At 48.5% G+C, this 18,224-nt stretch overlaps 1 protein-coding gene across 2 annotated transcripts in view; it reads right to left on the reverse strand.

Moving 5' to 3' along the window:
- Nucleotides 1–18,224, reverse strand: part of LOC146869576 (proteasome subunit beta type-7-like) — a 77,121-nt gene that overhangs the window by 29,019 nt on the left and 29,878 nt on the right. For both annotated transcript variants that reach the window (XM_085606488.1, XM_085606475.1), the window contains exon 2: nucleotides 4,489–4,582. In XM_085606488.1, coding sequence (XP_085462614.1) covers nucleotides 4,489–4,582 — 94 coding nt within the window. The remainder of the gene's footprint in view (nucleotides 1–4,488; nucleotides 4,583–18,224) is intronic.

Consider the following 18,224-nt stretch of genomic DNA (forward strand, 5'->3'; position numbering starts at 1 on the left):
TGTGCCCTGCACTGTGAGGTTTAATAGATGAGCTCCCCAGCCGGAGAGCGATGCGTCTGTTGTTAGCACTATTTGAGGAACCGGGTCCAGGAACGGTCGACCTTTGGAAAGGTTTGTGGTGTTCCACCACTGCAGAGAGCGATGGGTGCGACCGTCTATCAACACCAGATCTGTCAGTTGTCCCTGGGCCTGGTTCCATTGGCGCGCTAAGTACTCTTGGAGAGGACGCATTTGGAGTCTTGCGTGAGGCACTATGAAAATGCAAGAGGCCATCATCCCTATCAGTTGCATAAACACACTTGCTGGAAGGGAGTGTTGGAGTAGGAATTTTTGTCGCAGAGCCGGAATGCTGGCATTCCTGGCTGGATTGGGTAGGCTATTGCTTTTGAGGTGTCTATGGTGGCACCGAGGTATTGTTTTATGTGGGATGGTGTTAGCTGGGACTTTTGGTGGTTCACCGTGAATCTTAGTTGGTGAAGTAGTTGGATTGTGGTGGCGGTGTGGTGTATACATTGGTTGTATGAAGTGGCTTTTATCAGCCAGTCGTCCAAGTATGGGAAGACGTGAAAGTGCTGTCTTCTGAGGTGTGCCGCCACTACTGCTAGGCACTTGGTGAATACCCGTGGTACTGTTGTGACTCCGAATGGGAGCACCTTGGTAGTGGTGTCCGTCCACTACAAATCTGAGGTACTTTCTGTGAGCATGGTGTACTGGAATGTGGAAGTATGCGTCCCTTAAGTCCAGTGTGGTGAGAGAGTGTATGTATGTGTTTAGGGGCCGGAGATCTAGAATAAGTTGTAGAGTCTCGTCCCTTTTTGGTATTAGAAAATATAGGGAGTAACCCCCTAAATTTTGTTGATTGGGGGAAACGTGTTCTATTGCCTGTTTTTGTTGGAGGGAGATTACCTCCTGCTTTAGTAATGTGGCATGTTCTTGTGACATTGGGCGTTGCCTGTGTGGAATGTTTGGGGGGGTAGATGTTAATTCCAGGCAGTATCCTGACCAAATTATTTGGGTCACCCATTTGTCTGAGGTGATGGTCTCCGAGACATGAGGGAAATTTTGAAGTCTGCCCCCGACCGGAGTGGGATGGTCTGGAGGGAGCGGGGGGAAGTCATTGGGTAGGCGGTGTGGCAGAGCTGGCTGTATTTGTTTTGCCTCTGCCTTTATTATTGTTGCCCCTATAGCCACCTCTTTGATATCCCCTTGTGAAGGTGGACTGAGTGGGGGATTTATAGGAAGTGGACGCGCTATCTGAGGAGTAGCCTCTAGAGGTACTTCGAAAGGACAAGCGGCGAAAAAAGAGCGTCTAGGAGGGTGTGGCGGTATCTGTGTCCTTTTTTATTTATTCCAAAGCCTCATCTACCTTTGGGCCAAATAGGTGTTCCTGGTCAAAGGGGTGATTAAGGATAGAGGCTTGCACCTCTGGGTTAAATATGCGTGGGTTAATGACCCTGGCTCTAACTGGGTCTTTAAAAACCTCTGGCGCATGCTTTACCACCCCCTTAAGCATAGGTAATATGGAGGTAGACCTATGTGTGGTGTCAAATGTGTCGAGGAGGAAATCCTCCTCCACGGGGTCAGTGTGCAAGTCTACCCCATGATAATGTGCCGCCCTTTGAAGTAGGGGGTGGAACCCTAATGAGTCTTCCGGTGAAGATGGCCTGGAAGGGTAAAGGTCATCTTGTGGGATGTCGGGGATATCTGGGTTATTGTAGTCGTCCCATGGGTCTGGGGATCCTGTAGGGGTGGGGTCTTGGGGCACATCCCCTATATCCTGATATGGGTCCCACTGATCATCATCGCCTGGAGACGGGGTCGGGGGTGGAGAGGGCGGAGGGGGTGGAGGTGGAGAGGGTGGAGGAGGTGGGGAAGGTATTCTGAAAGGAGAGGTAGCAGAGTCCTTCCTTTTTGGAGGTGGAGGCGGAGCTGGTTTGTCCAAATGTCTCTTTTTGGAAGAGAGTGCCAAATGTCCAGTTTTTGGATCCTTGGTGAGAGTCTTTTGCAAAGGATCCGGTGTAAATAGTTTCTGTGAAGGTGTTTGGTCCGTCGGCGTCGAAGGCGTCGGGGCTGATGTCTTTTTAGGCTTTTCTGTGCCAGTGTGCTTAGCACCGGGTTTGGGAACCTCTGATTTCTTTGTCGGCGCCGAGATGGGCTTGGAAGTGTCGGTGCCGAGGGCCTTGTGGGGTTTGGTCGGTACCGAAGATGGCGTCGGTACGGAAGCACCGGGTTTCGACCCAGAGGGCTTCGGAACGGAGCTCGGTGTTGAGGTAGAGGCCGGTTTCTTTTTCGGTGCCGAAGTGTGTTTCTCGGCACCGCTGGTAGGCTGGCTCGAGCCCAAGCCGCCGGAAGGCTTATTTGGCTTCTTCACCGGGCCCGAAGGTGGGGTGTGTGAAGCAATGTCTTTGGTTTTGCCTAGGCCCGGAGGCGAAGGCGTGACCGGAGCCTTTTTGGGCATTGGCGCGGGTGTGGGGGGGGGGGTATATTACTCACGATCCTCTGCGCCAGAGTGATGTCCTCCAAGTCTGAGTCGTCGGCCTCAGAAGCACTGACGAGGTCCTCTTCGGTGCGCTGCTGTCCCGGATCTTCGGTGTCGTCTCCTAAGATATCGACTGGAACGGAGGTCGAGGAGTGTGCCTTGTTTCGTCTGGCTCTTCTGTCCCGAATAGTCTTTTTCGATCTGAAAGACTTACAGGCTGGACAGTCTCGAGCCTCGTGTTCAGGGGAGAGGTAGAGATTGCATACCTCATGAAGATCGGTGTGGGGGAATTTGTACCCACATCGAGGACACTTCTTGAATGGAGTTCTTTCCATCAGCCGGGACCGGAGCTTGGGTAGGCCCGAAGGCCACCGTCGACGACTGGAACCGAAGATTGGTCAATGAGAAGGTGTGTTTGATTGAGGAGATCGCGATCGAAACAATACCGCGATGTGAGGTGAGGATTCCGCTTCGATCGTCAAACTGGAAAATGTTCGGAACCGGAGCGCGAAGATTACATCCGAGCCCGATGGCGGAAAAAAACTATCTGAGGATGGAGCCAAAGCCCACGCGCAATACGATCCAAAGTAGGAGTCACCGACCTCGTGACTTCCAAAGACTTTCCAAGAGGAAAAACAAACTGCAAACATCCGGGCCCAACACCAGATGGCGATCTATGCAAAAGTGTTTAATCTGCAGCTCATATGCCTCGAACACAATATTTAAAATGGCAATATTATTGCACAAAAATTGATGTACTTACCGTCAATATACCTATCTTTGATATTCTGATGCTCATGATATTTCCAACTTTATATTAAGGTCCATCAAAATTCTAGAGTTGATATTCAGGATCTCTACTCCTCGCCACCACGGGGTAATTAAAAATGCAAACAAAACTGTGTGGTTGCTGGGTGAACATCTGCGGGCAGCTGTGCTCTTCTCCACTTGTGCCATGTGAACTCTGTAGCCTCTTCCCAGACCTTTGTTCAGTTAATGTGCATAATTTGCTCCACTGACTGTGCCGAGACTTAAATTGATGTCCTTACCAAGTGAGGTGAAGCAGGTGATATGAAGATGAAAGTAGCGTAGTCTACCTTCCCTTAACTTTGTAATTTATTTCTAGAGTGAATTAGGTTTTTACTTGATTTAACATGCAACAACGTTTTAATAGAGTGTAATGATGTTGCGTCTGAAAGAATTAATCATAAACCATCAACCTTTGATGTAAAATGGGAGAGAGAAAGAGATACCCATGTAGTGGCTGAATAGCACATTGTGAAACCAGGAGGCCTGGGATTAATCCCGACTGCCCAGCTTGTCAAACCGTGTGATCCTCGGGAAATAGTGCATTTCACTGTGACTCGTTTTCCTTCATTTTCACATATAAGAGCACCTTGTACATCAGTACAATAACCTATCATGTACATGGTTTATTAGATTACAGTGTTGTTCCATCTGTAATTGCATCTTAGGCCACACATTGGGTATCCATGACAACTGATTTGCCTCTCGTTCACTAATTGCATGAGTTTCATGGTGGGGGGCAGGGGAGCAGGAATCTTTTCAAATTAATTTCTCGATATGTCACCTCAAATACATGTCACTGAATGCTACAACACAAGCTAATGTACTAACCGGAAACACGTGCACAGGCTAAAGAAATACAAGTTTTTGAATTTCTAAGAGTCCGTATCATATGTTTACATGATGTTTGTTGCACGAGTTAGAAGCCGACTATGGTGATGACATGGCTCTTAGAGCCAAGCTAGAACACTGCGCCGGCTTTGCCCAATAGCGTTCCGCCCTGCCCACCTCTATATACACATTTTAACACACAGCTACCAGGAGGAAGAGGGGAGCACATAGTTTGGAGTAACAAACCCCCAATGACAGCAGAGGGTGCCTGTGATTGGCTGGCAGCTGTTGGTGATGTCACACAGGAAAGCAGCAAGCACGCGAGACTGGCTGGTCAGTGTTGGTTGCACACAGGTGGAATTCACTCCTACCTTGAAGATGAGACCCGCTATGGTGGTTCCCGTCTTCCGTGGTTTGGGGGCCTTCGCCCCAGTTTCCAAGAGGCGCTTCTCGAGTGATGCATTCCTGTAAGGAGAAAGAAAAATACTGAGGTCTGTAAATCTCACCTAAACCACTCCCACCAACACCACAGTGAGCACTCAGGACTGAAGCCTAATGGGCCTGACACTCACTACAGACTCACGGTCCCCACATTCACTGACTCCAGACTGAGCTCTGTCAGTACACATGTGCCTGTATCTTAATATATAGGCTTTGTACACATATTCCCGTTGTCTATTGTATATTTGACACTTTTGTGAATAAGTTCTGTAACTTTTGAACAACGCGATGGTCTGTCTGCGTAACATCGCTGTGTTCTGAGTTTTCATATTTGTGAATGATTTAGCAATTTCCCTATAAACACTTTGTGGTAGCAGGAGTGTCGTCTTTGCATCCCCAGTCCTAACTGGACCATATTTCAAGACTGGACAAATTCATTTGCTGAGTGTGTGGGTATTTTAAGCGCCACCATTGTGATAGTCGATACTATCAGTGACGGAATCGTATGCTTTTCATACCTATTATAAACATTATCATTACACAAAATTAAAAATTATGGTAACCACTACTGCCACAGTTTTAGAAATGGACTAATGCATTTTGTGAAAGCTAAAACAAATAGCTGTCCACGTCCTGTGTGACATCTTCATCCAGTCCTAACTTTTACAATAACATCACTTTGCATGCTAGGATTTATTAGACCCTAATGACCTGCTGTTTGTTGAAAAGCCCGGTCTATATCATGCTATCACACATGACACGGAACCACTTGGAAGTTGAATCAATAACAAGACGAAATGTACTCACTTTCCTTTGTTGCATTTTGTAACGAAAAACTAGCATTGCTCATGATGTAGACCCTTGTTTACCCACCTTTACATCTGGTCCTGCCCCTCAGCATACCTGGTGCACCAGACATGCATCTAGGCACTAACCGTACTAGTCCTAAACAGGAAGGCGTCAAATGTTTAGGAGTCATGTGGGGGCAGAGGGCGCGCGCGCGCGCCGAGGAGGCCTCAGAAGCGCAGATGCGCGTGGACGCTACTACCGCACACGCACAGCACCCCTGTGAATGAAAGGGTGGTGCTAACCCCACTTCTCCTCCAGAACAATGGGGCCTGCACCTGCCCTCTGGTAAAAACCCAGCCATTGTCTAACACCAGGTACGGCGTGCCTGAGGCAGGAAAATGAAACCAATGGCCCTCGCGGATCTGTCGCCCTCCCTCTCTACCTTATCATAGCTCTCCTCTTCTCCCTCCCCCCACACACGTCTTCACCTTCTTCAATTTCCCACTCCTAGACGTCCAATCCTCCTCTGTCCCTCCCCGCTAGCCCTTGCTACAATCGTCAGAGACCGCACGTGGCCCAGGTCAGGGGAGCGCCTTAAGTGCCACGCATCTAGGGTCGGGCTAACGCATTTGGACTGTTTTCCTGTATCACCATAAGGACTCGAACAGGAACACAGATATCACCGTGTTCCATCTCACAGTGCTGTGCAGTGATTGGAACGCTAAGCTGAAATGTCTACACTGAGGTATTTGAGCCTCTGCCATGGTCTATTTAAAGTCATTTGTCCTGGTAACTGTTCAGATAGCGACGATCCTGACCTCATTGGCAGGACAGAGGACAGTGGTACCTGACCCCTGTCTGCTACGCCATGATTCAGGTTTTGGAGTAGGAACCATAAGTATTAATAAATAAGCGTTATGCACGATAGGCAGCCCTGGGGCAGGCTAGCACGTGCTGTGATGTAGCGGCATGCGGCACACCAAGCCTGTATGAAAGCACTTATGTTGACGGTGTCAAATCGCTGAGGTTCCAGGCTCCCATGACAAGGCAGGGCACGCTCTGTCTGAGTACTGGAAAGAACTCACCCTTCAAGCCTAAATAGCAAAAGTGTTGTCCAAAATGTGCATAATATTTTATACTGAAATTATCCAGACTTATAGAAATGGTCAATTATAAATCAGACAGGAGCTTAAAGTGATTAATGTACCAGCCGGAAAGGGACATGTTTACTGGAGAGTCGTGGTGTGTGCAGCTACGAGTCGCACCTATCAAAATCTCGAAAACATTCCCTATGTTTCCATCTTTGGTAGCATAACAAAAATCATCGCACATCGAGTACCCTTACCCTCTCCCCCATATTAAAGCGTGTCTGTTAAATATCTGTAACTCCAATATACCAATCATGTCCATGTCTTGCCAAGGCTTTAATCTAGTCAACTTGACGTAAAGCCCCTAATACCCTATTCCGTTTTAAGTAGGCCCCCAACTCCATCTTAGGTAATGGGAGTTGTCATTTTTTCCCAATTTATGTTGAATCATTGTCATGTCTGCCATTGATGCAGATGTCGTCTGTCCTTATCTTTCCAAGGATTGTGAAATAGATATGTCACCCGATGCAACGTCAGTCTGGGACCAGTGTCTAGCTTTCACAGTGGCAAGGTCAAATAAGAGCAAACACAGACATATATCAAAACAGTGTCGTCTGAATTGACGTCCATTTACCTTTATCTGATCATAAGGTTATGTCTGGAACATACACCTTGATGCAAATAATCTATGTCAGAAATTCCTGAACTCGTGTCTGAAATTCCAATCCTTGATAAGAGGCAGTGTAATGGATTGCCATGAGTCAGGAGAGGTCCTTCTCCCAGATTATCGCACAAAAAAACTGCCAGAGATGATCCGAACTGCTGCCAGCGTCCCATGAAGATCCTACATCACACCTGATATGGATAACGAGTTAAGTCCGGGAGAAAGGACGCTGCCGCAGCGTGTTTTTCTTTCACAGGGAACACGGCCTTCACGCCTCTCTGATATCCACAGCTTTTGCTGTCAACAAGGTATGCAGAGCGTTGCTTCTCCACAGAAAGTCTAGATTGCAAGTTCTACTTCAAAAGCTCTCACAACGTAGTGCATAGAAGTATGTTTTAGGGTGTTAGTTTTTAAATGGCATTTTAATTATGTTAGAAATGTTCATATTATTCTTGTTGTTTGCAACATCCTTATTTGTTGTCTTTGTGAGATTCTGCGTGGTTATTCTAGATATGCTGAAAAACAGGTTTGTCCTGTTGAAATAAATACTTTGTTGAAATAAATGCTTTTAGTTAAAAATGTCTATTCTTCTTAGTGCCATTTGTGGGTGTGGTATTGCAAAGAGTCAAACAGGTTTGTTTCCGGTACCACGGTGCCCAGATCCCGGCTTAGGGATTGTTAGTAACCTAAAAGCAATGATGCCACTCCAACAATGTATTGGGTGGGGTTCTGAAGATATACAATAACCTGTCTTTCACATTCAGCGTTGGTGCATTGAACCAATTTTACCTGTGTCACCCGTGGGTGGGAAAGCAAACCTTGTAGAACTATGCCAGAGTCGTAGTTTACTCAACAAACTTCTGCCGGAAACCAATATGAGAGCCCAATATCTAGGGATTGAAGTCTCACCACACACAGCCCATACCATTTATGACATCCACCCTAGCTGGCACTCCACTGGAGACTACGCCCAGTTTTAGAGGGCACAGATTCCCCACCGCCTAACTCCAACTATGTCTCCCCCAAAATAACACACACAGAGGAAAGTCACAGGCTTCTTTGGAGTGAGCTTTCCATGCAGTCGGGATGCGTTTGAAGGACCCGGTAGGCAAGGCCTGGCAGGGAGGAGACAGGTGGCCCTGACAAAGGAAGATCTGCTTGCCAGCTCTAAGGTGGAATTGCGGGAGGAGCTTAAGGCATATATTACAACAGAGAGATATCAACGCCCTAAGATCTGATCTCGGTGACAAAATCGCCACGCTAAGGTCAGACGTGGATGCAGTGGGAGCCAGGATTGGTGAAGCAGAAAGCAACTTAGAGGCTCAGAAGGGCTAGAGCCACACACTGATGGACACTTGCACAGCTCTTCATGCCATAAATGATGTACCTATGAAAAAGGTCGAAGCCCTGGAAAATCTATCCTGGAGAGACAGCATTCGAATCAGGGGTCCAATAGAGGAAGTAGAGGTTTCAGATCTTAAGCGCTTTGTCTGGGGACTCTTTTAATCATTAATTGGTACTGACTCCGCCTCGATTGAGCTAGACAGAGTTCACCGCATGGGCCCCTACCAAATGGCGAGATCGGCCAGACTCCAGGATGTGTTGGCCAAGTTTCATGAGTTCTAGATAAAAGCACAGGTCCTGCAGGTGCCAGATCCAAGGATAACATCCCACACGAGGGCTACTCCAGCACATTGTTCCAGGACATTGTCCCGGCAATGCTCCTCAGACAACAGCAGTTCATGCCAATCACGGAACACTTTTGCCAAAATAAAATCAGGTATAGATGGCTCTATCCATTTGGAATTGCGTTTGATCATGGCAACAAGTCACACCAGACCTTAGACCTGGCGGTGGTGGCACAACTGCGGGGAATTACATTTGCGGCGCCCCCCCCCACGATCATTACCCCTTGGCAGGTACAAGAGTTGCAGTGCCAGGGGCTCAGGAGGAACAGAAATGCAACTCGGAAAGAAGACTTATGACTTGTGAAACTGGACCCCTCCTGTTGTCCTGTTGCAGGGGAGTGGCAATAGCTCCTTCTGGACCTTTAGATGCCATAACCACTATACCCATTGATGGGCAACGATGATGGATTATGAGAGATGTTACATAAAACCCCTTGGTTCCACCTCCAAGCCCTCCCTTATATTGACGGAGCTCAAGTATCCTCCATGGGAAAGAGACGGATCCCTGCCGCTCAGACAGGGTGTATTTTGGCACAGTGACATTGATTGATGTTATGTTACTATTCTGGTTTATTAGTTTCACACTGTTTGGGGTTATGAGGGGAAGGCGGGGCAGGATGAACAAAAAGGGTGGGGAAACGGAGAGCCTTCACTCCTCACGAGGAGAACACTTTCTGTGGTCCACATAGTGGCCTGGATAATCGAAAGGCGCAAACACTGCAAGACTCGGTATCTTGCGATTCGGATTCCCTTGTGAAAATGGGGAGGGCGGCTTTTGATAATCAAGATCCATGGTATGCGGTTTGGTTAAGGTCCTCTTACTCCATGTTAAGGGGTTGAACGTCCCCAATAAATGGACCAAGATTTGGCAATTCATAAAGAGGGGCAGGTACGGTCTCATTGCATTTCAGGAAACACAGCTGAAACAGGGAGAAGACACTAGAGTCAGACACAAACTATATCTTCAGGCATACTGCTCACTCTCTTCATACATCATGGATTCCCCCTCCATGTTGCGGAGTGCAAAAACGACAGGGAGGGCAGAAACCTTTTTCAGTTTTTATTGATTTTTACAGACAAACACAGACAGAAAACCATTTATTTTCCTGTCTATGTATTTTTAAATGTGAATAAAAACGTAAATTGGATTCTTTTTTGAGTGATTCTGAATGCTGTCATTCATGACTGCCAGGCCAATAGCTGTGCGGACTGACAGGTAAGGGGTTAAACAAAGAAAGGAATTTCAGTAAAGAGGCTTAAACAGCAGTAGTTATGTACAACCTTGATACCAAAATGTTCATGTTTTTAGACAAGTGCATTGATTTATCATCTTTGGGCATTCATATCATGGAAACCTATCAGGTGTTCAAGCATGAATGCACATTTATCGGTTACATAAATGTGGAAATATACTAGTTTCGATTTCACAAACCCCAAAATAAATATGGATAATATCAGCAAAAAAAGAAATATGAATAAATACAGAGGGAAATGTCCCAAAAATAAATACCATAAAACCGGTTGCCCTACTCATGATTAAGGACTCGATCGATGGCTGGACACTGACAGTGATGGTGCTCTAAGCCCAAACACTGGCCAAGATGCCTTCCTGAGTAAAAGTATGGATCTAGTGGCGGTATTTGCTGTGGGTGTCATCATCTTTATGGGATACTCCATATTAGTCTGGAATCTCTGAGATAATAGGACAGGACCGTGCACCGCACACTCAGGGGGATTCTCCGCCACACTGAAAGGAAAGCTGTAGTACTTAGGGATTCATTATTGGCGGGGATGACACCCCTCTGACAAAGACTACACTTTCTTCTCCCTTGTACACCAGACGCTCTTGAGAATACAAAAATATATTCAGTAGCTCTTACCTCTAGCTGCTCTTACGGGGGCCTTGGAGATTGGTATAGCTGATCATGCACCGGTGACAGTGACACTACATCAGGGGGACCTACCTCAGAGATTCCCCAGGTGGATTATTAATCCTGGCCTGATTAGGCACCCAGTCCTTCGGACCGAGTTGATGGAGTCCATAAAGGACTATTTCCAACGTAACGACACCCCTGATATGTTGATGGAGAAGTTATGGGATGCTTTTAAGGTGGTAGCACGGGGGACTTGCATAAGTAAACTATCCTATCTTAGAAGACTCAGACAGCAACAATGAGAGTCTCTTGAGAGGGAGCTTAAAGATCTAGAAAAAGACTATAAATTAGCCACCACACTCCCTAAGCAACAGCAGCTTATGGCACTCCGAGGCCAGATACTCACTATGGACACTAACAGGGCCAAACTTACTCTCTTCAATCTGAAGCAGACACATTACCAACACAGCAGTAAGATAGGCTTGCCTACTTCACATACAACGTGTTTGCCACTATGTTAAAGATATTGTCTTAGAGTAGACAATGGTACCTGGTTCACTAAGGAGAGGCACATGTTGGCGGATTTCCGCTCCTACTATATCCAATTATACAAGAAGGAGTGAGTGCAGCCGCATAGAAGCTCAAACTGAATATCTACAAAGGGACAACCTCCCCAAACTTACTGAGCTGAACGCTGCCAGCTAGAAGACCTTATTACAGAACAGGAGGTCAAACAGGCCATTACCACCGATAATGTCAACAATTCTCCAGGACGTTACAGCTATACGGGGATTTTTTATAAAACGTTGGGGCCCTGCTGAGCCCTTAACTGGCGAGAGTCTACAACTCTTCTGACTACAAAATTGGCTACCTCTACAAAGGAATCCCTCACCTTTTTGATACACACGCCAGGGAGAGACCCCAAGACATGTACTTCCTATCGGCCTATAGCCTTGTTGAATGTTGTCACCTATATATTTACTAAAATACTGTCAACTCGCTTGAAGAATATCCTCCCCCCAACGCTAATACGCATCTGGATCAGTCGGGCATTATTAAACATCGCCAAACAAAAGATAACCTAAGAAGGGTAATCAACCTAGTTGAAAAAGGAACCAAGAAAGAGATGCCACCTGTGTTGGTAACTTTAGATGTGGCAAAAGCCAAGATAATACATATCTAAGGTTTGAATAACTGATTACAGCAAGAACACCGCGCAGTCTGCTCAATACCTCCGTATGTATCCTCTACCAGGTAGTGCCAGACCAATTGTCATCTATACCAAGACTTTACAGTGGCTTAGAGATCACCGACAGCGGCCAGTTGTTGGCCTTTTATCACTTTTATTTCTTTTCTTCTTGTTTGTTAGCTTTCCTTGTCCATCCTATCCCATCTTGTGTTTACCTCTCCTCCGAAGCATAGCCTCTTTACCATCTGATGTGTATCTTTTTCTTTTCCCTGCTCACTTTTAAGGAACTACTTTTTTTCTTTTGCCTTAAGCACTCCATGAGAGTGCACGTGTTTTCTAGCTCTCACCCTTGTGTGCTTCTCCCCTGCCAAATACCCACCCCCATGCTCCGTGTTGCTCTCTTCCTCATGTGTTGCACCCTCTCCCATGAGCTTCATCCCCCCAAACCACCCACCCCACTGTCCATATTGCTCTCTCCCTCATGTTCTGCTTTTCACCTCCTTCCCTAACCAGGTTTTATTATTATTTTATTGTGTCGACCCCCCCCCCCCCACTCTCCACCTGCTTCTCTATTACTCCCCCACCTCTCGCGGGTATCTAAAGAATACAAAATACAACATAAATCAAGCATTTGCAATGCAATAGGTCTGGCATTTTACGCGAGTTTGAGCTATTGGCATTGTAAATGACAATGCCTTTTATTTATTTTTTATTTTTTACAACATATATAAAAGGCATTGTCATTTACAATCCCAATAGCTCAAACTCGCGTAAATGCGATAATTATTGCATTGCAAATGCTTGTTTAGAACTTGTGCCCTTGGGACAGGGCTCACTCTGACACTGAGGGCAGTGACAATAGCGGTACACATCCAGATTGAGACGCCCTACAGAGAAGAGAGGCATTGGAAATAATAACAGTGACACCAGTTTATTCTAAAGCTCTAGGTGCTAATGTTATCACATAACAATAATACACATTTGAGGGCAATGTAGGCGTACAACAACACACTAAAGAAAAGCCATAACACAATGTGAGCTTCCAGATGTAAGAAGATCGGACCCGAGTGTCAAGAATTCCTGTCATACAAGGGAAACACGCCCTTATGTAAACAGGAGAGCTGTTACATAACTCAAGGAAAACACGCCCTTATGTAAACAGGAGAGCTGTTACATAACTCAAGGGAAACACGCCCTTATGTAAACAGGAGAGCTGTTACATAACTCAAGGAAACACGCCCTTATGTAAACAGGAGAGCTGTTACATAACTCAAGGAAAACACGCCCTATAAAGGGAGGAACCGGGAGGTACAACGCTGTCGGATATTGTGTTCACACCGACGTACCTGCTTCGTGAAGAGCAGTGTTCCGGAGTGGTGCTCCAGTAAGGCAAGAACGGAGGTAGGTCGAGTCGTTACTCCCTGGGCCGTGTCTTGCCCCATCGTCACCTGTGAAGGACCCGGAAGCTCTACCGGTCAACCATTGAGCTTCGCTTTTTGACTCGGCTGAGTCCAAGCGCAGTGGCGCTTTTGCTGGTTGGAGTCGTAACTCCCAGCCCGACCAGAGACACAGGGACTGCCAGCTGTAACGCACACCAGGAGGTGTTTGCCGCGTTACAGACTCGGAAGTCCACAGGATCGATCGAGCGGCTGCTCTCGGTTCAGTCTTCTTGCTTGTGATTGGGGAATCGGTGACGCATCACCAGGAGGTGACTCCGCGTCCCGGTGCAGTCTGAGGAAGAGGTTGAGCGGCTGCTCCCTTCAGGTAGAGACCCCGGCTGGGTGTTTCCCTGACTCCTCGATTCTCCCCAACACTCTTCGTGCCCCTCACAGCCTACCGATTGGCATTGTCGGCCATTTCATTTCTGCCCTCTGTTGGCATACGCCGGGACCGGCGTATATGCAGAGGACGGTTAGGACCATCCGTGCTGTGGGCTGGTAACGTACTTAGCCTGGAGGATTCCAGTGACTATAACTTGTTTATTCTTTGTATTATATTTGCCTTCATTAAAACAACTAACCCTTCACTAGTGGTGGCGTCCTCATTGTCGTGTCTGTTAAACGATCCTGAGACGTTCAGGGCGTTACAAAATATCCGACCTTAATAACACTAACTGTCTCCCGGTCGATAACAGACATGGCAACACTTGATGATGTGCTGGCTGCTTTAGCGGCCATGCAAGTTGAAGTGGCTGCCTCTAGGCAAGAAACAGCCGATGTAAAAGCCAGACTGGATGCTATCCAATTGGACCCGCTCACGCCCAGCACCTCCCTCACGAATCAGACCCCTGCGGTAGTAGTGGAAATGCCGGTAGCCATCCCCTTGGCGACACCAGAGAGGTACAGTGGGGATCCTAACACAGTGCAGGTATTCCTCACACAAGTGGCGCTACATTTATCGTGCAAACCAAAGGCGTTCCCCACGAGTCAGGCTCGTGTGGCTTTCCTTATATCCTATTTGGCTGGAAACGCGGCACAATGGGCCGTACCTCTGGTTAGCAGGGACGACCCCCTTTTATGTGATTGGGGTGCTTTTCGCGAGGAATTCCTGAAGGTATTCGACAGAAGGGCTGACTCGTACACGGCGGACCGTGAAATGCTTGAGTTGAGACAGGGATCCAACGACCTGGTGCAGTATCTCAACGCGTTCCGAAGGCTGGTTGCGGAAACCAAGTGGCCTGTTGCTAAACAGACGGCGCTCTTCCATCAAGGGCTGTGCGATGAGCTCAAGGACGCCGTGGCTCATATTGACCCTCAACCCAAGACATGTGAGGGCCTTATCAACCTGGTATTACGGCTGGAACATAGGCTAAGTGAAAGAAAGGGGGATCATGGGAGAAAAGGAAAATCCCTTCCATCCTATGTGACGGTGGGAAGTCCTGAAATTTCCACCGCATCCAAGGGAGAACCCATGGACATCGGCGCAATACGAGCGAGCCTCACAGCCACGGAGAAAGAGTCACGCCGTAAACAAGGATTGTGCCTATATTGTGGCAAAAAAGGCCACTACGTACGTGAATGCCCTGCCAAACCGAAGACGTCACGTTATCGGGCCAACCGGTCGGTAACAGCCGTGGTGGACATACCGGCGGAAAACTAGAGGACTCCAAGACCAGAGAAGGGGCATCTCGGAGTCACTCATCCATCCCTTCACTTTCCAACTCGGTCACTAAGGGACAACGACACCTGTTTATCACGGTGCACGTGGGAGTGCATGACCAGTGGATACCCGTTGTGGCCATGGTGGATTCAGGGGCCACTGGCATGTTTATGGACCACAACGAGGCATGCAGGCTAGGGCTAGTGCTTCTTCCCAAAGCTGTACCCGAAGACGTCTATGCTGTAGACGGAAGGCGATTGGTGACGGGGCCCATCGGGCAGCACACGGGGGTCCTTCCGATGAGATATGGGTGGAACCATTTGGAACAAATCGATTTTAACATCATCCGAGCGCCCCAATATGGCGTCATATTGGGATTGCCGTGGCTACAGAAACACAACCCCTTTGTGGATTGGCCAACACATCGCATCGAAATGACGTCACCGTATTGCATCCTGCATTGTGGAATAAGAACGGAATCCCTTGACGCAGATGAGAGCGGGAGTCAGACGGTGGCTACAGCGGCAGAAAAAGATGTGGCTCTCCCCCAGGCTTATCACAGTTTTGAGGATGTATTTGATGAGGTGAAGGCGGAAGTGCTACCACCACATAGACAGTTTGACTGCCAGATCGACCTGGTGCCAGGGGCCAGCGTTCCCAGCGGCAGGCTGTATGCCCTGACGGAGCCTGAAAACGTGCATCTCCGGGGGTACCTGGATAAACTCCTCAAGCTAGGATTCATCCGCCCGTCCAAGTCTCCGGCCGCCTCGCCACTCTTCTTCATCCCGAAGGCTAATGGGGAGCTGAGAGCCTGTGTGGACTTTAGGGCATTGAATGCGATAACCATAAAAAATCGGTACCCCTTGCCTCTCATCAGTGTACTTCTGGAACAGGTCAAGAAAGCTCGTATCTACACCAAGTTGGATTTGAAAGGGGCATACCATCTGGTGCGCATGAGGGACGGAGACGAGTGGAAGACCGCCTTTAAGACCAGGTTCGGCCTTTTTGAGTACCTCGTCATGCCGTTCGGTCTGTGCAACGCCCCGGCAGCCTTTCAGTACTTTTTGAATGAGGTATTCAGAGAGGAGTTGGATATCTACGTGGTCGTATATATCGACGACATCCTCATCTATTCGTCCAGTGTGGAGGAGCACGTACACCACGTCAAAGCTGTGCTCCAAAAGCTGAGGGAAAACATGCTGTTTTGTAAACTCAGCAAGTGTGACTTCCACGTCACATCCGTGGAATTCCTCGGAGTGATGCTGAGTCCAGAGGGACAGGAGATGGCAGAACGAAAGATCAAGGCGGTGAAAGAATGGCCGGTGCCCCAAAGCGTGAAGGACGTCCAAAGTTTCATTGGCTTCGCCAACTTTTACAGGCGGTTCATAGAGGGATTTTCAGGAGTGGTGGCCCCAATCACACAGCTACTGAGGAAGTCCAAGGAGTTTGTCTGGTCCCCTGAAGCGAACAACGCCTTTGAGGCCCTGAAAAGCGCCTTTGGTAAGGCGCCGGTGTTGGCTCACCCCGATCCGGATCTCCCCTACGTGGTGGAAGCGGACGCGTCGGATGTGGCGCTCGGGGCTATCTTGTCCCAACGCAACCACGACACAGGGGTGCTTCATCCCGTTGCGTACATGTCCCGCAAACTCAACGACGCCGAACGCAACTACCATATTGCGGAGAAGGAGCTTCTCGCAATCAAGGACGCCTTCACCGAATGGAGGCATTGGTTGATGGGGGCAAGACATGTGGTATCGGTGTACACGGACCATCGGAACCTACAGTTCATGACTGCCACTAGACACCTTTCTCCCAGGCAGCTGCGGTGGATGATCTTCTTTGCGGGGTTCAACTTCCGCATCACATATCGGCCGGGGACGGAAAACCGAAAGGCGGACGCCCTGTCCCGTCAATCTGCAGTTAAGGAACCATTGCCTGCGACCGAGCATTCCATCATTTCCCCGAGGATGGTATTGGGGGTTATCCAACCGGATACTTTCCTGAGGGGAATAAAGAGAGGGATCAGGTCATTCGCATGGCGGAGGTGGCTCCTCAGTCACAGAGAATGGCAGCTGAAGGACGGGATACCCCTGAAGGGCAGGTGCCTATTGATACCCACGCCTAGGCTAAGGAAACAAGCATTCATCTGGTGCCATGACTCTCCATGCGCAGGTCATTTGGGCTTTGAAAAAACGGTGGCTAGCATGGGACGGCATTTCTGGTGGCCAACCATGAGAGTGGATGTCAGGAGGTGGGGACAGGAGTGTCCTACGTGTGCTACCATGAAGGCCGACCATGGCCGAACCCAAGGGCTCTTACATCCACTTCCAACCCCGGATAGACCATGGGATAGCATATCACTGGACTTCGTGGTGGGCCTACCGGTAGACCAGGGGATGACGGCAATACTGGTGGTGGTGGATTACTTGACGAAAATGGGGCACTTCATCCCCTGCAAGAGAGTCCCTACGGCCGGGGAATTGGCGTCACTACTCCTAAAGAATGTGGTACGACTGCATGGATTACCTGGGGTGATCGTGTCGGACCGGGGGTCGCAGTTTACTGCGCAATTCTGGAAGACTTGGTGCACTGCGCTGCATGTTAAGACCGCCCTGTCCACCAGCTACCACCCTCAAACGGACGGCCAAACCGAGCGCCTGAACCAAACGCTCAAACAGTATCTGCGATGTTTTGTGGACCAGGGCAGGGAAGAATGGGTCGACTTGCTATGGGTTGCAGAGATAGCCTATAACAACGCCACTCACAGCTCCACACAGTCATCTCCGTTCTATAGCAACTATGGCCAACATCCCAGGTTCTTGCCATTTCTACATCCGTTCAGAGAGGACAGGATTCCCGCCACAGCGGACAGGGTGGCACACATAAAAGACACATTGATGCGCTCAAGGGCTGTCCTAATAGAGGCCAAGAGAAGATACAAGGCTGCGGCAGATAGGAAGAGAAGGCCCGGGCCACTGTACCGCACTGGAGACTACGTCTGGATATCCACAAGAAACATGAGGTTTCGAAAGAACAGTGTGTTCCATCCCAAGTACATGGGCCCCTATCGAATTACCAAGTGTATGGGTCCCGTGAACGTGAAGGTGTGCTTGCCCCAGTCATTGCGGATACACCCTGTCTTTCATGTATCATTGCTCAAACCAGCACCCTCCAAGCCGTCTGGGACACCTCGGCCGGTATGCGTGGAGTCGGAGGTGGAGTATGAAGTGTCGGGCATACGGGCGTCCAAATGGCGCAGGGGGAAGCTGTGGTAC

Source organism: Triturus cristatus, chromosome 1_1, assembly GCF_964204655.1.
Source record: "Triturus cristatus chromosome 1_1, aTriCri1.1, whole genome shotgun sequence".
Taxonomy (NCBI): Eukaryota; Metazoa; Chordata; class Amphibia; order Caudata; family Salamandridae; genus Triturus; species Triturus cristatus.